At 53.0% G+C, this 22,392-nt stretch overlaps 1 protein-coding gene and 1 long non-coding RNA gene across 2 annotated transcripts in view; one reads left to right on the top strand and one right to left on the bottom strand.

Moving 5' to 3' along the window:
• Positions 1 to 18: 18 nt before the first annotated feature.
• On the bottom strand, positions 19 to 17,552 carry GNA15 (G protein subunit alpha 15). Its single transcript, XM_082381252.1, has 7 exons — positions 16,478 to 17,552; positions 8,863 to 9,047; positions 7,090 to 7,244; positions 6,340 to 6,468; positions 3,584 to 3,713; positions 1,979 to 2,132; positions 19 to 990 (listed from the first exon to the last, which is right to left on the bottom strand). Exons 1-7 carry the CDS (start codon positions 16,620 to 16,622, stop codon positions 764 to 766), a joined length of 1,125 nt encoding a protein of 374 aa, XP_082237378.1. The 5' UTR covers positions 16,623 to 17,552; the 3' UTR covers positions 19 to 763.
• The window catches only part of LOC309623909, a 10,359-nt gene continuing 4,460 nt past the window's right edge, over positions 16,494 to 22,392 (top strand). The window contains exon 1 of the long non-coding RNA XR_014241717.1: positions 16,494 to 16,605. This is a non-coding gene — a long non-coding RNA (uncharacterized lncRNA). The remainder of the gene's footprint in view (positions 16,606 to 22,392) is intronic.

The raw sequence follows: 22,392 nt of genomic DNA, 5'->3' as shown, positions 1-22,392 counted from the left end.
CCTAAGAAATCAAAGGTCTCCAGAATGTCATTTCTTTAATGTCCACCCTTCAAGGGGCCCCGCAGAAGGTGAGGGAATAAATACAGAAGGTTGTAAGATGCAGCACGCCCGGTCCCCAGCCTGGTAAGGAAGTGGGGCGGGTGATGCCTGTAGACCTCGGTTTCCTTCATCTGAAAACTGGGGCAGGACACACTTCGAGCCACGAGGCTCTGATACGGCGGCGTTTCCCGGGCGTCTCTTTCTCCTAAGAAAACGGAAGTCCCTGAGCTACGCAGACCTCAGGCTGGGATGCGGCTCCTTTCCGCTAGGGGGCGCCAGAGTCCGCGTCCCTCGGCATGAAGGACCACTCCCCTGTCCCGGGGCTGGTGCATCACCCCCAAAAGTGTCCCAGACCCCTGCCCAAGGGGGACATACCTGGAGGTGGGGGTCCTGAGAGAACCCCATCCACCCAAGTCCTGGATCCCCTGCTCTTTTCACCTTTTCCTGCACCCTGGCCTCTCAAAAGGCCATTGTGCTCCCTCTCCAAGGAGATACAGTGAATTGAGGAAAGGAAGACACAGAGGCTGTCCTGCTGAGGAGCGGAGAAAGGAGGAGGCGCCGATCGGCCTTCCACCCTGGCTCACTCGTGGCCCTTCTGCCACCTGGGCCTGGGGCTGGAGCGAAAGGGGCACCTGAGTTCGCTGAGCGTCAGCCCACCTCGCTCCCACCACCCGCAGGTCCCGCCTGCCACTCGCAGGTCTGAGTCCGGAGCGTTGGGCCTGGGTCACAGCAGGTTGATCTCGTCCAGGTAGCGGGCCAGGACTGAGTCCCGCACGTCCTTGAAGACCTTGCGGATGTTCTGTGTGTCCGTAGCGCATGTGTAGTGGCTGAAGAGGCGGCGGGAGCGCGAGCCCTTCCTGCCACCATCTGCTCCGTCCACGCAGCTGGCGTACATGCAGGTGTACATGTCCAGGATGAACTTCTTGGCTGCCTCCGTGTCCTGCTTCGGGCCTGGGGACAGGGGTAGGCAGTCAGGGCACACAGCTCATGGGGCAGGTGGGAGCCTCTCCCTCCTGGGACCAAGGTGGGCTCTGGAGACCCTGTCCCTGATATGGGCAGCAACAGGGCTGCAGGGACCACCCACCAAAGTGCCTGCCGGCCACCGCCATCTTCTGCCTTTCTAGCTGGTCACATGACTCAGGTCCAGCCAATAGGAGCATCAGGTATGTGTTCATGCAGGTCACATGACCTGGAATGGACCAATGAGACTGGTCTCTGGGACTTTGGGCAGAACTGTGTTAAAGAGAGACCCTCTCTCTTGGCTGGGCTTGGAGCTGGGGGGATGGGAGCCTGGAACTGCAGAGAAAGACATCCTGGGGAGGTGCAAATGGGGAAACCGAGGCCGGGGGGGGGGAAGGATGGCCATCCTGGTGAGGCACACATGCGATTCCCCCCCACCATCTCTCATTCATATATATATATGAATATTAATATATATTCATATATATATATATATATATGAATGAATGACTGGTGTCCTTATAAGAAGACAAGAGACAACCAGAGACAAAGTCATGTGGTGACAGAGGCAGAGATTGGAGACATGCATCTACAAGTCAAGGAATGCTAAGGATTGCAGGTGACCACCAGAAGCTAGGAGAGGGGCTTGGAACAGATTCTCCCCTGGAGCCTCCAGAAGGAACCAACCCTGCTGACACCTTGATTTCAGACTTCTGGCCTACTGAACTGTGAGGAGAAAAATTTCTGCTGTTTTCAGCATCCAGCATGAAGGCTTCTGTTAGTTTATCCCCATTCTACAGAGGGGGAAGCTGAGACTCAGAGAGCTTGGGCAGAGGACAGAGATGGGTCTGGAACTCAGGCCTGTCCCATTGCATTTGAAACCCCACTGGCTCTAGGCTGGGGTAGGACCTGGACCAGCATCTCTCTTGGGAGCTGCTTTTGGGAAGTGAAGAGTATAGAAAGTTCTAGAACCACTCACCCTGGAAACTGGGGAAGTAGGTAGCCAGGTGGGAGGTGGGGATCTTCTCCTCCAGGATGTCAGTTTTGTTGAGGAAGAGGATGACGGAAGTGCTTTTGAACCAGGGCAGTTCCAGGATGGTGCCAAACAGGGCCAGGCTCTCCTTCATTCGGTTCTGGGTTGGGGGGCACAAGCAGGTCATTGATCCAGATGGCCAGCTCAGCCCAAACAGGAGCCCTCCCCCCACGTAGAGATGGGGCTGTCGGCCCCCCAAGCAGCAGCTTGAGGCTCCCCAATTCCCGCCCAGCTGGGTCTGAGGGTGGTGTGGCCAGCTGCCTATGTATGCCCGAGGTGGTTTTGTGCCTGTACTGGTTTGGGTAGTGTCCTCCCCACCCTCAAAATTCATGTCCATGTATGTGGAACCTAGAAAAATGGTACAGATGAACCGGGTTGCAGGGCAGAAGTTGAGACACAGATGTAGAGAACAAACGTATGGACACCAAGGGGGGAAAACTGCGGTGAGGTGGGGACGGTGGTGTGCTGAATTGGGCGATTGGGATTGACATGTATACAGTGATGTGTATAAAATTGATGACTGATTAAAAAAAAAAAAATTCATGTCCACCTGGAACTTCAGAATTGAGACCTTATTTGGAAATAGGGTCTTTGAAGATGTAATTAGTTAAGAATCGGTCACACTGGAGTAGGGTGGGCCCTAAGTCCAATGTCTGGTATGCTTATAAAAAGGGGAATTAGGACACAAGGAAATGGCCACTTGAAGATGGAGGTAAAATGGGGTGATGTGTCTATAAGCCAAGGGACGCCAAAGATTGCCAGTGGCCACCAGAAGCTGGGAGAGCCTGGAACAGATTCTCCTTCACAGGGAACCAGCCCCACTGACACCCTGACCTCAGATTTCTGGCCTCCAGGACTATGAGACGATACACTTCTGTTGTTTCAGCTCCCCCCCACCCCCACGCCCGCCACATCCCAGTTTGTGGTACTTCATCACAGCAGCCCTAGCAAACTAGGACATCTCGTGTGGCTGGACTGGAGCAAGATCTGTGTCAGAATGACCTCAAATTGATTCTATCTGATTCAGTTTGAAAGTTGAAATTATAACATCTGACCCTTGGATCCCGAAACTGTCTATGGGAAACTTTAACCCTGAAAAGTGCACATGTCAGAGATGATAACGTGCCTGACCTTCACGCAGGGGGTTAATTAGGAGAAGAGTTCACGAAAAGGAGAAGAATTCTGAGTAAAAGCAGGACATTGTCCCCATGACCCACATTCCCAGGATGGCTTACATTGTGCTTCGGGGGTGGGGGTGAGGGGTGGGGTGTGTGTCTTGAGGCTCGAGTGTCTGACTCTGTGTGTGTGTGTGTGTGTGTGTGTGTGTGTGTGTGTGTGTGTGTGTCAGGGTCCTGGCCTCACAAATGCTTGTAGATCTGTGTGTTGGGGTTCAATGGTCTGACCACAAAAGAGTGGACGGTGACGCTCAAAGCCAAGCCAGACACACAAAGCTCCACTCAAGAGTGCCTGCTCAGCTGTGGGTCCCCGGCCCAAGATGGGGATAAGAAAAGCAGGGGAAATGGTGCCCCTGCATCCATCGTGGCCCCTCACCTCTTGGTTGTTTTCCTCCAGACACTGGTCGTATTCACTCAGCGAGGCCAGGTAGATGAGGGCGATCACATTCTCGAAGCAGTGGATCCACTTCTTGCGTTCTGACTTCTGGCCCCCGACGTCCACGATCCTACCAGGAACAACTCCCTTTCAGAGTTCAGGCTTAATCGGGACCCCCGTGACGAGGCGTCCCAGACCCCGGTCATGGCTGGGACATGCCATGAGCAATATTAATAGCAACAAGAATAGATGCCAGCCACCTTGTGTATTACAGCATTTCACCCCATGGAGCAAGTATCGCTATTATGCCCATTTTACAGATGAGGAAACCGAGGTATAGGGAGAGAGGGGACTTTCTAGAGCTTCTACTACACTGGGCTGCCTGATTTCTACCCCATGGTAGAGGACAGCTGGTTGCCCTCAGTCTGCCCTGGTTCTGGCTGGGTGACAAGAGGGAAATTGCGGATCATCTCCAGACCTCAGTGTCCCATCAGCTGTGTTCTGGCTGACTATGGGAGTGTCGAGTGGCCACACAGATGGGCAAACGTCATCCCCTCTGTGTGTGGCCCAGGGCAAGGGTTTGCCTCCACCCTCCCACACACCACAGCAAAAGCCTGGGCCCTCCTGCCTTCCTGTTCTCTCTTCTAAGAAATGTGGGTTACTGATAACAAGCCCTGTGTCATTTCCCCAGGGATGGGACCATTACTCAGGCAGCTGGTAGGAAATACCAGAAGCCTCAGAGCAAGAAGAGACTTGCCCAGCTGTACAGGAGGAAAGTCCAGGCTGATGCCTGCGGCGCCTGATTCCCGAAACCAGCCTCTCTCATGATCCTCAGATTCCCTCAAACCCCGTATCCAGAGCGGGATGGGTGAAGCAGCGGTTGAGACTGGGGCTCCGATGGCTGAGATAGGTGTGGGGTATGCTACTTGCCAGCTCGGAGTCTCAGTTTCCTCTGAGCCCTCACCTTTGGCCTAAGAACGGACTCAAGTTTCCCCATCTGATAATTCCCCTCCTCAGCCCAGCCTTCCTTCTGAACTTCCCCAACCACTACTTTTACTCCTAAACTTTTACCAACTCACCTATCCATCTATTTATCCATCCAACCAATCACCCACCCACCTATCTATTTGTCCATACGTCCACATACCCACCCACCCATCCACCCATCGATCCATCCATCTATCTATCTATCCATTCATCCATTCATACATACATACACCCACCCACCCACCCATATACCCACCCATTGATCCATCTATCCACCCACCTACCCATCCACGCATCCATGCATCCATCCCCCCACCCATCCATCCCCCATCCATCCATCCCCCCACCCATCCATCCCCCCACCCATCCATCCCCCATCCATCCATCCCCCCACCCATCCATCCATAAGTCCATCCATCCATCCATCCCCCCACCCATCCATCCCCCCACCCATCCATCCATAAGTCCATCCATCCATCCATCCCCCCACCCATCCATCCCCCCATCCATCCATCCATAAGTCCATCCATCCATCCATCCACCCACCCATCCATCCATCCATCTTTCCAACCATCCACTCACATTTACAAACTTCCACTCTGACCTTCAGCTGATCATCACTAGTGAAGCAGGAGAATCAAACTCAGCCCCTAACTTTGAGGGGCTCTCCATCTAGTGGAGGAGACCCAATGCAAACAGATAAATTATGAACCTTCCTGCTAAGGACTATTGCAGAGGCCAGGACAACATGGGGCCGGGGGAGGGGGTGTTCAGGGAAACAAGGGATCAACATGGGTGGGTTGAACACTGCAGGGTCTCAAGCATCACCCTGCACCCTCCACAGCTCCCTGCCTAAGGTCACTGAAGATTCTCTAAAGGCCACTAAGGTCACTGAGGACTCTCTAAAGGCCAATCTCAGAAGTTGCTTCTCTCACTGTATTCTTCCTGACCTCTCCTTGGCCTTTGACACTGACCATGACTCTGCATGGACCATCCTTTGCTGCACTGGCCACCCACACCTCTGGCTTCCAGCTCAGGCCTGTGTGCGCCCAGCCACCTCCCAGATGCCCCAGACCCCTCAGACCCAACCTGCCCCAAATGAGTTCATCATCTATTCTAACACCTCCCATCCCGCCACCACCACTGTGGCTCCACCATCTACTCTGTCACCTTGATGGGAACCCCATAGGGAGTCACTTTTGACTCTCTGCTCTAATTCCCATGCTCATCTCGTCCTGCCCATTCTACATCAGAAAGCATTCTTGCACCGTCCCCTCATTTCCATCCCCAAGGCCACTGCCCGGGCACTTCCCAACCCTTTCTGCCTGAACCATGGCTCCTGCCTTCTCCTGGGTCTCCTGACCTCCAGCCTCACCCCTCATTTGGGGCTGGGGAAGCTCAGAGGGTGAGCTTCCCCAACCCCAAATCAATCCCTCTGGTCTAGCCCTGACTGCACAGTCTCTGTCTCTTCCTTCCCATCACCTCCTAGCTCTAGTGAACTCCTATTCATTCTTCAATGCCCTAATACCAATGTCCCCTCCTCCAGGAAGACTTACCCTCCCAGAGCTCTGGGGGCTCAGTCTGGACTCCCCCAGGTCCCAGTCCTGATTCCATGGAGAGGCTGGAGGTGTCTGTGTCCAGCCTTGCCTCCTTCAGCCTGGCAGCCCCTTTGTGGGCTGGGACTAGGCAACTCCTACTCATCCCTCAGTGCCCCAGTTCCTTTGCCCCTCCAACAGGAGCCTTCCCCACCCACCAGGCTATGCACTCACCGCAGGTTGGTTTTCTGCACGGAGAAGCAGTACTCGTTGATGCCGGTGGTGGGCATGCGGCTGCGGAGCACATCCTGCGAGGTGGGGATGTAGCCCTCCTCCGTGATGCGGTCCAGATTTGACAGGTAGCTGTGGAGCCAGAAGCCCTGAGTCTTGGCCTTGAAACCTCCCTTTGCTTCTCAGGCCCCCCACCCAGGGCCTGGTGAGGACCTTGCTGGGGGGAGGAGAGCCCCCGGGGGAGGGCCAGGATCTCTGGGGTCCCAGGTGGCTCAGGCGCACAGCCTAAGGCCATGGGGGCATGGGGAGAAGCAGCTTCATCCTCAGCAGCGTGACCCCAAGGACAGTCTCGCTGGTGTGGGCATCACCCTGGGAAAACTGTCACCCCAGGTGTGTCACTGCCCCAAGAACAGTGATAGCCTGGAGCACTAGACACGCAGCGTCGTACCCAGGACAGCTTCACTGCATGACGATGAACAGTGTCACCCCAGAAATGGTGTCACCCCAGGAACGATGTCACCCCAGGAACAGTGCACCCCAGGAGCTGTGTCACCTGGGGAGCAGCGTCACCCCAGGGACGGCCTCACCCCGGGGCAAGACCACCCACAGCATTCCCAGCAGTGGGAGCCGGCCAGCCTGGGGCCCCTCTGCCGGCTCCGATCCCTGGGACTGGGTCTCCTCTGGCTCCGCCTCGGCACCGCCTCGCGCTGGGCACCTCGACCCCGCGCCCGTCCCCGCGCACCCCAGACTCACTACACTGCCGAGTCGAGCAGGTGGAAATCGCGCCGGCGCTCGTAGCAGGCGCGGATGCCGGAGTCCCTCCACAACCACTGCATGGCCACGGCGTAGTGCTTCTCGAAGGTGGTCACCTTGTAGGGGTCCTGGCTCATGATCAGGTTGGCCCGGTGCTGGGGAGGGACGGACGGACAGGGGTGGGTCAGAGCAGCCGGGCGGGGCGGGTTGCCCTCCTGACGTCTCCACCCCCTTTCGTCCCGGCGTCCATCCACCGAGGGCGGGCACAGGCGGAGCGCACGGCGCGAGGGGCCAGCAGGGGCTTGCGTGCAGGGAGCGCCAGTTCTGGGTGGCCCTGCCTGGGGCAGTAACCTCTGCTCTATCTGTCCTCCTTTCTTTGCACCGGAAGCAGGCGCTCCTGTTGTTCATGTCTGAAGATAGGGTCTTTACAGAGGTAATGAAGTTACAGTGAGGTCATGAGGGTGGCCTTAATCCAATGGGACTGGTGTCCTTGTAAGAAGAGGAGATTGGGACACAGACACACACAGAAGGATGACCATGTGAGGACACAGGGAGAAGACAGCCGTCTGCAAGCCAAGGAGAGAGGCCTCAGAAAGAACCAACCCTGAGGTCTTGGTGATTGGAACCCTCATACACTGCTGCGGGGATGCAATCTGGTACAGCCACTGTGGAAAACAGTATGGAGGTTCCCGCCAAAATTAAAAATAGAGCTACTGGGAATTCCCTGGCGGTCCAGTGGTTAGGACTCCACGCTTTCACTGCTGAGGGTCCGGGTTCCATCTCTGGTCGGGGAACTAAGATCTCACAAGCCGTGTGGCATGGCAAATAAATAAATAAATAATTTTTAAAAATAGAGCTACTCTATGATTCAGCAATTCCACTCCTGGGTATTTATCCAAAATAATTGAAATTGGGATCTTGAAAAGATATCTGTACACCCAGGTTCACTGCAGCGTTATTTACAGCAGCCAAGATGTGGAAAGAACCTAAATGTCCATCGATGGTTGAATGGAAAAAGATAGATATATCTCGAATACTATTCAGCCTTTAAAAAGAAGGAAATTCTGAAACAGGGGACAATGTGGATGAACCTTGAAGACACCATATTAAGTGAAATAACACAGTCACAGAAGGACAGATCCTGCACGATCCCACTCATATGAAGCATCTGGAAGAGGCAAGTTCAAGGACACAGAGAGTAGAATGGGCTAGGGGAAGGGAGTTGGGTTTGCTATGAATAAAGTTTCCCTTAGGCAAGGGGAATACATTCTAGAGCTCTTCCTGATGACACTGTGTCCGCAGTTACTGATACTGCATCGTGCGCTTAAAATTTGCTAAGAGGATAGATTTCATGTTGAGTGTTCTTCACACAATAAAATAAAAATTTTAAAGAGAAGGGTGATGTGACACACAGTCTGCATAGCACCCCGGCCCCCAGCAGGGTGGGGCAGGGCTCAGGAACCAGTCCACCCTACTAATATTTCTAGAACAAAACGCCTGCTGACTCAGGACTCCTACCAGGCATCATGGGGTCCAAGGGAGAGATGGCTGAGCCCTGGGGCTCCACGGGGAACCTGCAAGTCGGGGGGGAGGGGAGGGTGGGTACCTGCTGGTGCTGAGCTGTCTGGAATGCAGACCAGGATCCCAGGAAACCCTGGAGGAGGTGGTTCTTAACAAGGACTTGGGGGATCTGAAGGGACACAGTCCCACCCTGAAGTCCTAAGGAACCCCCTCCCAGTGTGGCGCCCATGTGGCGAGACCCGGGATGCTCACCTTGTTCTCGGGCCAGCTGAAGGGGATCTGCAGCCGTTTCATAGCCTCAATCATGGTCTGCATGGACACGAAGATGTTCTGGTAGACCAGGGTCCGGAAGCTCTTGCGGTCCTCCTCCGAGTAGCCCGCCCCGTGGATGATGCGCATCTGCTTGATGAACGTGCTCTTCCCGCTCTCGCCGGGGCCTGGGGAGACGACTCTGCGGTCAGCTCGGCCCTCCGGGGCTCCCGCCACCCGCCACCTCCGGCCACTAGGGTTCAAATCCCCGCTCTGTGATGCTGGGTGAGCAGCTTCATGGCTCTTGTGTCTCGGTTTCCCCACCTGTGAAACGTGGTTTGCTGGGTGGACGTGAGGGGTAAACTAGTTCATTAAAAGTTTGTCCCAGGAGGGGCAGCAAACCACGGCCTGCCGGCCGCTGTTTTTGTTTTTATTTTTGGGGTCTTGTTTTGCTTTGTGTTTTTGTTTTTTTGCCACACCGCGGGGCTTGTGGGATCTAAGTTCCCCGACCAGGGATGGAACCGGGGTCCCCTGCTGTGAAAGCGCTGAGTCCTACCACCAAGGACCACCAAGGAATTCCTGACAGCTGCCTGTTTTTTCATGGCCAGCAAATTTTTACAGTTTGCATGGTTTTTATATTTCTAATTCTTTTCACCCTTACAGTTTTTACATTTTTGTAATGGTTACAGTTTTTGAATTTTTTAACGGCTGAAAGGAATCCAAAGGTTCCTTTTTGGTGACACCTGAAAATGACATGAAATTCAGGTTTCAGGGTTGGTCAATAAAGTTTTATTGGCACATGGCCGTGCCTGGTTGTATACAAATTATCTAGGGTTGGTTTCTCGGGACAGCCACAGAGTTGAGTAGTCAGAGACCCTCTGGCTTGCAAAGCTGAAAAGATTTACCATTTGGCCCTTTACAGAAAAAGTCTGTGGACCCCTGGCTTAGAGTGTGCTTTGACATAGTAAGAGCTACATTCCTGTCCACTATTATTAGCAATAGTAGTCTTTACCATGATTATAATTACTATTATTATTATTCACTATAATAATTTCAGGTAGAGAAAGTTTTGTGAAGGAAATACAATAAGATAAATAGATAAAGAGTGATTAAGTGACTACTACAGCTAAGTGTCACGGAAGGCTTCTCAGTGAAAGTGACATTGGCGTTGAGATCTGATGGCTGGGAAGGTTGCTCTCGTGCCAAGATCTGGAGGAGGGAGCACCAGGCAGTGGATACAGCACGTGCAAAGGCCCTGGGGCAGGACCAGGCCTGGTGTGTTGGAGGAATAGCGAGGAGGCCTGTGTGCTTGGAGCTGAGTGAGCGAGGGGGAGAGAGGGAGGAGGTGAAATTATGATTGTGGAAGGGGTTCTAAGGAGCTGGGGGCTTTGAGTTAGGCTGGGTAATCTAGGAGGGCCTCACTGAGGAGGTGACATCTCATCTGAGACCTGGCAGATGACAGAATTCATTAGAAGAGAAGGGGGAATAGCGTTCCCAACAGCAGGCACAGTACATGCAAAGGTCCTGGGGCAGGACCATGCCTGGCATGTTGGAGGAACAGCCAGGAGGCCTGTGTGTCTGGGGGAGAGTGATCGAGGGGGAGAGAGGGAGGAGGGGATGGCAGGGAGGGGACGGGGCAGGTCATGCAGGGCCTTGTGGGCTGTGGGGAGGACTTGGGCTTTTACCCCGAGGGAGGTGGGAGCCTGGAGGGCTGTGGGTAGAGGAGGGGTGGGGCCTGACCCAGGGGCTCACAGGTGGCCCCTGGCTACTGAGGGGAGGGCAGGTTGGGGAGGGGTGAACCCAGCCAGATGGGAGTGTTCTGGTCCAGGCTGGACCCAGGTGGCCGCATGGAGCTAGAGAGAAGAGGACATATGCACAAGATATTTGGGAGGCAGAATACACACGACCTTGCTGATGGACCAGAGTGGAGAGGGGTCCTTGCAGGCTCACCTACAGAATCTCCAGGGCCAAGTGCTGGATGAAACCACAGGGCCCTTCTGAGTGCAGGGTCGCACGTCAAAATGCCAGTCATGGGTCTGGGATAATAACACTAGAAGCTTTGGAAGCTTAAAGAGCAAGGCCTGGCTCCCTGCTGTCTGAGCCCCGATATCTCCCTTTCTGAGCCTCTGTCTTCTCATCTGTGAAATGGGCATGATAGCCAGGCGGGAGGTGCAGGGCCGGGAACCACCTGCAACACCTTGTCACCCTGCCGGCTCCTGGGGGACACTGGTGTGGGGTCCCTCCAGGGATGGGGAAGGGGACTCGTGCAGGAGGAACTGGGACCAGCAGCAAAAAAGGGAAGGGGTGCCCTGGCTGGAGCCAGAAAGAGGAACCAGGAGCAGCGGAAACACAGCAGGGAGGAGGCGGGGAGTGTAGGAAGCGGCAGAAGAGGGGGTGGAACCCTCCTGTACCGCCCCTGGGGGGCTCTCGCCCCTCCCACTCCCAGCAATTCTGAAGGCAGTGAGGGCAGGACCCAGCGACACCGCTGCACTCGAGATCCAAGGAAAAGAGTCGCTTTTCTATGGCCCTGAAGGACATTCATGGGGAAACTCGGAATGCCAGCGGGACTTGATGGTGACGGGATTGCATCACATGCATCGCCTGCTCACCACTGCCCTGGGGGTCTTTGCTTTTTAGTGGGACTCAAGCCCACTGAAGTATCGGGGGGGGGGAAAATGTGTCAGGGCTGCAACTTTACTCGCAAACGGTTCCGATAACAATGAATACGTACATATTAAATATAATATATAAATGTATAGCAAATAAACTATAGCTATGCATTATGTAAATTATAAGTATATACACATATACTTATATATAATGTGTGTGTGTATACATATATAGAGAGAGAGAGAGAGAAAGAGAGAGAGAGCAGGGTGGGATGGGATAAAGGGCATGTGGTAAAATGTTAACATTTGCAGAAGAATCCGGTGCAACTTTTTTATAACTCTGAAAGTATTTCAAAATGAAAACTTAAGAAAGGGAAAAAAAAAAGACCCTCAAAGGGCTTGCCTGGTGGTGCAGTGGTTAAGAATCCGCCTGCCAATGTATGGGACATGGGTTTGAGCCCGGGTCCGGGAAGATCCCACATGCCATGGAGCAACTAAGCCCGTGCGCCACAACTACTGAGGCCGTGTGCCACAACTACTGAAGCCCATGCGCCTAGAGCCCGTGCTCCGCAACAAGAGAAGCCACCGCAATGAGAAGCCCGCGCACCACAATGAAGAGTAGCCCCCGTGTGCTGCAACTAGAGAAAGCCTGCGCGCAGCAACGAAGACCCAACGCAGCCAAAAATAAAATAAATAAAATAAATAAACTTATTAAAATAAAAAAACCCTCAAATGCCATGTGAGATGCTGCGTTGGAGGCTGGAACAGAAAAGGGGCCGTGGTGGAAAAACCAGTGAAATCTAAAGTCTGGAGTTTAGTTAACAGAAATGTAGTGGTACGGGTCCCACATTAATATCTCAGCTGTGATGAGCACACGGCACTTATGTAAGATGTCATCACGAGAGGAAGCTGTTCAGGAGGAGACGGGAGCTCTCCGGACTATCTTTGCCACATTTCTGTCCATTGAAAATGATTCCAAAATAAAAAGTTTCCTGCAAACAAACCAACAACAAACAAAAAACGCCCCACAGTTCCACAATCTGAAATGCTTCAGTAAGGAGCCACGTGTGTCTCAGATTCCTTGGATTTCAGGACGGGGATACATCAAACTCAATAAATATTCCTGCAGTAGAACCTCTGACTATCACAGTCAGTGAGATAAACCCACAGCCTCGCCTCCCACTGGGAAAGCTGGGGAGACGGGCTGGTCTCCGGAGCTTCTGCTATTTGGAGGTGGAAGAGGTACCGTAAGCCCCCCTGTCCTCCTAGGGTGCCGGGGGGGGGGTTCCACACGCACCAGCTCGCCCAAGCCCACAAGAGGAACGGCTCTTGGCTCCACATTTCATGTGGGGAAACTGAGTCCCAGATTGGTTGGGTCATGCAGCTGGTGGGTGGCCAAACTGGGACTCAAACCCAGTTCTGAGTCCAGAGCTCACGGGCTTTTTAATAATCATTCCGGGGAGTTCCCCAGGCACTGCCTGAATTATCGTCACTAAGATTCCCACCGTTTTCCCATTCACAGTGGAGATGTGGGGGCTCAGAGAGGTGAAGTGACTTTCCCAGGGTCACACAGCTACTGGAAAAGCAGAGGAGTAAACACAAGCCCTTGTGGATCCTTCACCTTCATCAAAGTATCAGTTCATGTGATGTTTCTACGGACGCTCAGAAGCTCGTCGGCTCCTCTGGGTGCTGCCAAGACGGCGGTGAGACCTACGGCAGGGGGCTGCACCCTTTGACCTTCGTCTGGGTTGCCCCCAAAAGTGTGGAGAACAAAGAATGATCTCACCAAGAAACAGTTAATTTTTATTTATTTATTTATTTTTGGCTACGTTGGGTCTTCGTTGCTGCGTGCGGGCTTTCTCTAGTTGCAGCGAGCGCGGGCTACTCTTCGTTGCAGTGCGCAGGCTTCTCACTGCAGTGGCTTCTCTTGTTGCAGAGCACAGGCTCTGGGCACGCTGGCTTCAGTAGTTGTGGCACATGGGCTCAGGAGTTGTGGCTTGTGGGCTCTAGAGCGCAGGCTCAGTAGTTGTGGCACGTGGGCCCAGTAGTCGTGGCGCACGGGCTTAGTTGCTCCGCGGCATGTGGGATCTTCCCAGACCAGGGCTCGAACCTGTGTCCCCTGCATTGGCTGGCGGATACTTAACCACTGCACCACCAGGGAAGTCCGCAACAGTTAATTTTGTTGAGATGCACCGATTTCTTTTCTTTTTTTTTTCCTCTTCTGTTTCATTAAAGAAAAAAAAAATCCTGGTCGCCACCCACAGCTTGGGTTTTGTGACTCACAAGTGGTTCACAACCTGAAGTCTGAAAAACTCCACCTTTGCAGCTGTGACTGTCCTGGAGCCACTGAGGAATCAGGAGCCTCTCTGCTCCCCCTCCTGATGTGGTTCAGGAATCCCCCCAAGTGGGGCTGGGGGCTGCGGGGAGAGCTGTTTCCACCTGGCGCATCCTCGCACCCCAGAAGGGAAGTGATTGCTTCCTCCTGGGAATGGGTGAGGAAGTGGAAACTCGCAGAGGCCAGGAGCCGTGACAAGCCCCAGGCATCGCGAGACGCTGTGCGCCTCCTTCCATGGGCGATGGCAGTCCCAGCCCCGCCGTCCTCCCCCAGGAAACTGGGCCACTGGGACACAGGGAGCTGCCTGAGAGCAGACAGCTCATCTTCTATGCCCAGCTCTGCCTCAAAACTGGCTGCAGACCCCAGACCCATCCTGCCGCCGCCCCGGGCCTCAGTTTCCCCATCTGTCATTGGGGTTCTGTGGAGGCACATTCACAGGGCAGTCAAGCGCTTGGACTGTGGAACCAGAATTCTAGGTTCCGATCCTGGTTGTGTGACCTTGGGCAGGTCGCTTCACCTCTCTGAGCCTCGGTTTCCCCATCTGGAGTGGTTCCTACCTCACATAGTATGGACAGAGCTGGCTCCTTTAATTGCCTTATTCTGACTCTTCCCCCTCCTCAACGTGGTGACCACTTCCTGTCAGAGACAGACCCCCAGCCCCTTGGCCTTCTTCCTCCAAAGGGTCAGCCACCTCTCAGAAAAGAAAAAAATAACTTTTGGATTCAATTCCTGTTTTTAAGGAGGGCAGGTGTGGAAGCAGCCCTCAGGGCTTGGATGGGGTATTGAAACCACAGTCCAGCGGGCTGTCCATAGGGCCACCATCTGTGCTTGGACACGTGGACAACCTCCCCTCTCCCCTCTCCCACCCCTACCAGCAGAAGTGGCTTCCTGATATGGGACTGGCTGTGCAGTGGTCAGTGGGGCAAGGGACTTTCCTAGCTCCAGGAAGATATGGTACAGCTCTGGGGAAAATCACCCCTGAAACAGGATTCATTCATTCATTCATTCATTCACTCATTTATAAATCATGCATCGGGTATCTACTCTATGTCAGGTCACCGTACTCCTGAAATAGATGCTGGGGACACAGGAGTGAATACGATGGACATGGTCCTCACCTCTGTGTTGCTTGCTGTGTAACTGGAGAGACAGACAATAAACAAGGAAACAAGAAAACACCTGAGAGAGCGCCAGCGAGTGAGTGGTATGAAGAAAAATCAGGCGAGAAAGAAAGATGGGGCTGACTTTGAAGCCCGGGAAATCAGGGAAGACTTCTCTGAGGAAGTGACACTTGAGCTGAGACCTGCCTTGAGTGAAAGGAGTGAGAGCACCAGCCATGCAAAGGCTTGGGGGATGCTGAGAGCCCTTGGCAGGGAGAATGGCAAGTGCAAAGGTCCTGAGGTATGGTTAAAGAAAACCTGAGATGTGCAAGGAAGTATCACTAACACTGCCAAACCCCTAGCCCAACAGGTCAAGAAAAATGGAGCAAAGACAAAGAATGAGAAAGGAGACATCACTACAAATCCTACAGACATGAAAGGATGACAAGGGAATGTTATAAACAACCTTATGCCTATACATTTGACAACTTTGAAGAAATGGACAAATTCTTTGGAAGATACCAATAACCAAAGCTCACTCAAGAAGAAATAGCCCTATTTATTAAAAAATAGTAAATAACATATATATACTAGCCTAGCTATTACAGAAAGTGAATAGAGATAGCTATGAAATTAAATTCTTAATTAAAACCTTCCAGGCTCAGACAGCTTTATTGGGGTCCCATGCCCCCACCCTCTCCTCTCTCTCCACCCCTCAGGGCTGCCCCTTCCCACTGAGCAAGAGAAGAGAGAGGACGGCCATCCAGATGACCAGGCTTTTTGCCCCAGGACAGGCGGATGGGACTTTGGAACACTTCCCAGGCCCTTGCTCAGGGCTCAGGCAGTCTCAGGAGACCCTCCAAGGCTGGCATCCCTGGGCTTAGGCCAGCAGGGTCATACACAGGGCAAGGTGGCTGGGAGAGTGGACACACGTGGAGAAGAAGACATGAGGTCTCAGAGGTCACAGCCTCAGAGCTTTCCAATCCACCACACCCAAGTCACCCCCACTCCCTCACCCTGTTCTATTTTCCTCCTGTTCTTCCTGCTGCTGGAAATTATTTTACCTGCTTATTAGTTTTGGGGCTTAACGTCTGTCTCCCCCACCGGAAGCTGAGGTCCCCAGAGGCAGGGACACGCCCCATCTCCTCTGCCGCTGTGCCTCCAGGAATTACTCAGTAGTCTTGAATGACTGAACCGATCAACCAATCAATCAATCAATCAGAGGCACATGGCAATGCTCTCTCTGCCCACACGACTCGTGCTGATAAACCACCAGAACAGACCCAGCCCTCCAGAGGGACGGGAGGGTCTTGGAGGGCGAGGCTGGAGCTCCCCGGGCTGTGCGGCTCATTCCCTTCCTGTGACGCGGGAGCCGCTGGGACGGGCCGGGCCTGCCCGACAGAAGCCAGGCCACCCGGCCAAACCACCTCTGCTCCTGCATACGCCCAGGAGATGGCCGGGCTGCGGGACGGACGGGCCCACAGCTCACCCCTTGGGACTAGGAGCCGGGCCTCAGTCGACTCATCCTGAAAGTGGGCTCCCAAGCTGTCCCGCCCGGGTAGCCGCGGACTCACCGAGCAGCAGCAGCTTCAGCTCCCCTCGGTCCCGCTTCTTCTCCTCCAGGAGGATCTTGTTGATTTCCTGGTCGATCCGGGCCGCCGACTTCTCGTCCTCGGTCAGGCACCAGGGGCAGCAGCGCCAGGTCAGCGAGCGGGCCATGGTGGGACCTCAGCGGGCAGCAGGCGGCATCGCCCCCGCCCCCCCTTCCCCTCCCCCCGGGAGGCACCCCGGCCCAGCCGCTCCGGGGAGGGCTTCTGACAGCCGGCGGCAAGAGTCTCCCTCGTCGTGGGGGTCGCCCCCCCAGGGACCCCCGGCTTCCCGGCCTTGGGCACCCGGCGGCCCAGCTCAGCGAGGCCTGTGCGGGCGGGTCAGGGGTGGAGGAGGAGGAGAGGAGATGCCGGTTTAGGGCTCCCCGCCCACCCCCAGACCTGACCAGCCCGGCCCGACAGGTTGACGGCAGTAGAGCGAGAGGTGAGGTGGGCGCCCCGGGGGAGGGCGGGGCGGGGAGGAAAGGCCCAGCCGTCTGCAGTCTAGGTCTGCGCTGGGCCTCCTTCCTCATTCTGGAGAAGGGGTGGACCCTGTCCTCCTGGGCCTCTGACGCCGGCCCCGGCCCACCCACCTCTCCCCCTCCTCTGGGCCAATTAGAAGCAGTCATCAGAATACCCCACAAGATCTTTTTTAAAAGAACAGCCAAGGCCCGGCGGCACCTACTGTTTTAAGCGCTTTTGTGTATTGGGGGGGGAGGGGGGTGGCCATGCGGACAGCACCCCAAGTTCCTTGCCATTCCCGCTGCACAGATGGGGACATAGAGACACAGCCAGGCAGTGACAACCCCCGGGGAGCCTGTCCCACCCGTGGGGCCCCGGTCTCAACTGCAGAGCTGGCAGCTTTGGGACTTTGGAACCGGGCCATTCATTCTTCTTGCAAACATTTATGCGGCGCCAACTGTGAGCCAGGCAGTCTACGCACAGCAGGGACCCAAATGACGAAAAACCCAATCTCCCTGCCTTATGGTCTAGACAGACAGATAAAGAAATACCTTAAATATATGTATATCTGAGCCTATCAGATAGCCATAAATTGTGAGAGGAAAATAAAGCTGGGAAGGGGGATGGGAGACTGGGGGGGGGGGCCTCATGTGTGGCTTGAAACAGGGGGTCAAGGAAGGTCACTCTGAGAAGACAGGCATTTGGGACCAGGAGGAGAAGTCGGATAGGCAGCCTGGACATAGGGGGGACCTTGGGAGTCAAGCCCGCGTCCCAGCAAGGCCATGAGGCCCCCGTTCCCTGACGGCTCAGCCCTCAGGACATTAGAAGCAGGAGGGGACACAAGGGTGGCTGTGTAGCTGCGTCCCCACAGAATGTCTCCAATCCAGCAGCTCTATGCCGTGTTCGGGGACAGAATGCTCTTTGAGAGGTTCTAGAAAGCTCTAGAAAGTTCCCGAACACCCCTCCCCTCCCCCCCCCCCAGAGATCCACAGAACCCAGGAGACTCCGGGCCCCTCCCAGAGGCACTGGTGAGGCTCAGAGAGGGTGTGTGCTGTGCCTGAGGTCACACAGCCGCAACTGTCTCCCTGTGCCACGCCCCAGACGACACCAATGCGGTTTTCTTCGCTGTTGATTCATAACGACCAGCAGATGGGAAGTTCGATAGGGGCCCCCTTGGGTCACTGGCTCCTGGCAGGCACTGCCCTGCCCAACCCCGTTCCCACCCCCCGACCGGATGGCCGTGAGGAGGGGGTGCTCCCCGGGGCCTGAGGCCTGGGTGACTTCCCACTCCCGGGCAGGTGAAGAAAAGCAGAAATAATAATGTGGGCCACACAGAAGCAGAACGGAGGTAACCAGCTTGGCAAAACCCGGAGGCCAGGCTGAGTCACAGACTGGAAGGTGGATGGCGGGGCAAGGCCAGGAGCACCTAGGGCCACCCCGCTGTTTCCCAAAGGACACCAGGCCCCTAACCCATCACACAGGGCCAGGGCGGCAGGCCGAGGTCTAATACCTTTCTTGGCTCCCGCTGACCTCAGAAAAAAAAAATCCAGGCGCCTTGATTCCCCCTCCTCCAGGGCCCATACTCTGTGAATTTCTTCAGCCTCACAACAAGTCTTCCCACTTCCCCAAACAGGCGAGGAGCTGCTTCCTCTCCAGATGAGGTGCCATCCTGGCGGGACACCTGTCACCTATTAGTTCATTCGGGAATAACAGGGTGAGCTGTGTGTTTAAAAATACACACACACGGACCTCCCTGGTGGTCCAGTGGGTAAGACTCCACGCTCCCCATGCAGGGGGCCTGGGTTCCATCCGTGATTGGGGAACTAGATCCTGCGTGCCGCAACTAAGAGCCGACGCAGCCAAATAAATAAATAAGTAAATTTTTTAAATATATATTTTTAAAAAATACACAGACTTCTCTGGCAGTCCAGTGGTTAAGACTCCGCCCTTCCACTGCAGAGGAGGTGGGTTCCATCCCTGGTCGGGGAACTAAAAATTAAAATAAACACACACACACACACACACACACACACACACACACAGAAAACACAGAAAACATGAACGTATAACCTAATAATTTCCTGTGAAACTGATACCCACGTGATCCCCACCCAGGCCAAGATTCAGGGTATCGTCAACCCCAGGAGGTTTCCCAGATACCCGTTCCAACAAGACCTCCTTCCTCCTGCTGGCCAGTCAGTACTGCACCAACTTCTATGGTATTTCTGGGTTTAGGGGTTACTTTTTGGTAACAAGATTTATTTTGTTTTTTGTTTTTTCAATTTATGTGGCTTGGTAGGCGCTTTCTTTGGTGTACAGTTTTGTGTTTTAACAAATGTACACAGTCATGTAAATTATGGCTAAAACAGCTGACAGAATATGGTTCTGTCACCTGAAGAACCCCCTCCAGGTACCTCTTTATAGCCAGACCCTCACCTGAGCCCTCACCCCTGGAAACCATCCATCTGCTCTTTGTTGCTATGGTTTTTTGAATCTTTTTGAGACTGTCATATACATGGAACCATACACTGTGTAATTTTTGAGACTGGCTTCTTTCACTTAGCATCTGAGATCCGTCTATGCAGTGGGGCATGTCAGGAGCCCTTTCCTTTGGACTCTTGGGTAGTTTTCTGTTGTGTGGGTGCATCACCCTTTATCTGTTCACCCGTAGAAGGCCATTTGGGTTGCTCCCAGTTTGGGGGTGACCACGAATAGTGCTGCTGTAAACATGCACTATAATCATCATGAGTGTTTGTTTCTCTAGGATAAATTTCTAGAAGCGGGATGGGTGGGTCATAAGGTAATTGTACATATAACTTTGTAAGAAACGGCTGAATGGTTTTCTGGTGTGGCTTTCCCATTTTGCACGCCCATCAGAAATGCCTGAGGGTTCCCGTTTTTCCACCTCCTCATCAGCACTTGATATTGTCCGTATTTTTTATTTCAGCCATTCTAAGACATGTGTAATGGTACCTCACTGTGGATTTAATCTGCGTCTCCCTGATCAGCTAACGGTGTTGAACATTTTTGCATGTGTTTATGTACCATGTTTGTATCTTCGTTGAAGTGTCTGTTCAAATATTTTGCCATTTCCTTCAGTGGGTTTGTTTCCCTGTTATTCTGTCTTGAGAATACAAGTCATTTATGGGATATGGGGTTTGCAAATATTTTTTCCCAGCCTGTGGTTTGGCTTTTCATCCTCTTAGATGTGTTCTTTGTGTTTCATTTTGACGATGCTCAATTTATCAGTTTGTTTTTCCTTCACGGGTCATGCGTACGGTGTTGTCGCTAAGAACCCTTTGCCAGACCCAAGGCCAACAAAGAAGTTCTCTGTTTTCTTCTTGGAGTTTTATTGTTTTACATTTTACTCTTTTTTTAAAAAAATTAATTTTATTTATTTATTTATTTTTGGCTGAGTTGGGTCTTCATTGCTGCGCGTGGGCTTTCTCTAGTTGCAGTGAGCGGGGGCTACTCTTCATTGCGGTGCACAGGCTTCTCATTGCGGTGGCTTCTCTTTGCTGCGGAGCACGGGCTCTAGGCACGCGGGCTCAGTAGTTGTGCCTCAAGGCTCCAGAGCGCAGGCTCAGTAGTTGTGGCGCACGGGCTTAGTTGCTCTGTGGCATGTGGGATCTTCCCGGACCAGGGCTTGAACCCGTGTCCCCTGCATTGGCAGGCGGATTCTTAACCACTGCGCCACCAGGGAAGTCCCCTGTCTGCTCATTTTACCAATTACTGAGAGAGAACTGTGGAAGGTTTGAAGTGTAATTGTGGATTTCTCTATTTCTCCTATCAGTATTTTCATATTTTGCTTCATCTATTTCGTGCAGACACATTTAGGATTATTATGTCCTCTTATGATTCTCTTATGTAATGTCCCTCTATATTTCCTCGCTTTTCTTTATCAATTTACAAGTGGATTAAGCATCCTTAAATATTGTGTTCATTGTTTGCCATTTTCGAACTTTCTGTGAATTCTGGTCTGTCTGGCTTCTATCACTCAATGTTTTGTTTGTGTCATAAATCATATTGTTACACGTGGTTGAAATTCATTAATTCTCACTGCATAGACTATTCCATTGGGTGAACAGCCCACCATCTATTTATGTATCCTTTTAGTAAGCGTTTTGTATTTATTTTTTTTAATTGAGATATAATTGATACATAACATATGCGTTTCAGCTGTACATCGTAATGATTCTATACTTGTATATATTGTGAAATGATCACCACAGTAAGTCTAGTTAACGTCCATTGGCACATGTAGTGATTTTTTTCTTGTGATGAGAACTTTTAAGACCTCCTCTCTCAGTCACTTTCAAAGTACAACAGTCATTTTTTGTTGTTTGTTTGTTTGGCCGTGCCGTGTGGCATGTGGGATTTTAGTTCCCCCACCAGGTATCAAACGCTTCCCCTGCATTGGGAGCACGGAGTCTTAACCACTGGGCCACCAGGGAAGTCCCAATACAGTATTATTAACTGTCATCACCATGCTGGGCTAGTCATTTATTCTACTGTTGATGGGCATTTGGGGATGTAATGAGTAGTATGGCTATGGACATTTGGGATGTGCCTTTTTGGAGACCATATGTATGACTCTCTTTAAGTAATACCCAGGGAGTTCCCTGGTGGCGCAGTGGTTAAGAATCTGCCTGCCAATGCAGGGGACAAGGGTTCGAGCCCTGGTCCCAGAAGACCCCACGTGCCACGGAGCAACTAAGCCCGTTCGCCACAACTACTGAGCCTGCGCTCTAGAGCCCGTGAGCCACAACTACTGAACCCACGGGCCACAACTACTGAAGCCTGTGCATGTAGAGCCCATGCTCCACAACAAGAGAAGCCATCGCAATGAGAAGCCTGCGCACCGCAACGAAGAGTAGCCCCGGCTCACCACAATTAGAGAAAGCCTGAGCGCAGCAACGAAGACCCAATGCAGCCAAAAATAAATAAATAAATTTATTTAAAAAAAAATACCCAACTATGGAACTGCTGGGTTACAAGGTATTTCCCAGATATTAACTCTCTTTTGCCAAAGTGCATGTACCAATTTCCAACCCCAGTAGCTCTGGTGAGATTTTTTTGTTTGTTTTTTAAATTTTTGCCCGTGCCACCGGGCTTGCGGAATCTTAGTTCCCCTGATCAGGAATCAAACCCGTGCCCCCTGCAGTGGGGGCCCGGATTCTTAACCACTGCGCCACCAGGGAAGCCCCTCTCTGGTGAGTTTTTATGGACCTAAATTTATCCCATCCAAAAGTCTCTCCTTTATTCAGAAACGACGATCTCCTTGCTGTTTCTTTGGTATGAGAAATGCCCTTTCTGTTTAATGAGGAATAGAATGTTTACATGGTTTCACAGTACCTCACAGTCCTCAGCTGATGGGAGGCCACAGCTGGGTCACTCCCTGGCCACTGCCCTTGGCGACACCCAAGGTCATGCCCCCGCCC

The sequence above is a fragment of the Balaenoptera borealis genome (assembly GCF_965194805.1).
Source record: "Balaenoptera borealis genome assembly, chromosome: 2".
NCBI lineage: Eukaryota > Metazoa > Chordata > Mammalia > Artiodactyla > Balaenopteridae > Balaenoptera > Balaenoptera borealis.
Note: the sequence above shows the minus strand (reverse complement) of the source record. Positions and strands in the feature narration are given on the sequence as shown.

What these genes read in the sequence shown, in the direction of transcription:
- GNA15 (XM_082381252.1), bottom strand. Translation starts at nt 16,622, where the DNA reads ATGGCCCGCTCGCTGACCTGGCGCTGCTGCCCCTGGTGCCTGACCGAG. An exon ending in TCAGCTGGCCCGAGAACAAG is followed by an intron (nt 7,245 to 8,862) that starts GTGAGCATCCCG and finishes GTCCCTCCCCAG; the next exon opens with CACCGGGCCAACCTGATCAT. An exon ending in TGGAGGAAAACAACCAAGAG is followed by an intron (nt 2,133 to 3,583) that starts GTGAGGGGCCAC and finishes CCCCCAACCCAG; the next exon opens with AACCGAATGAAGGAGAGCCT.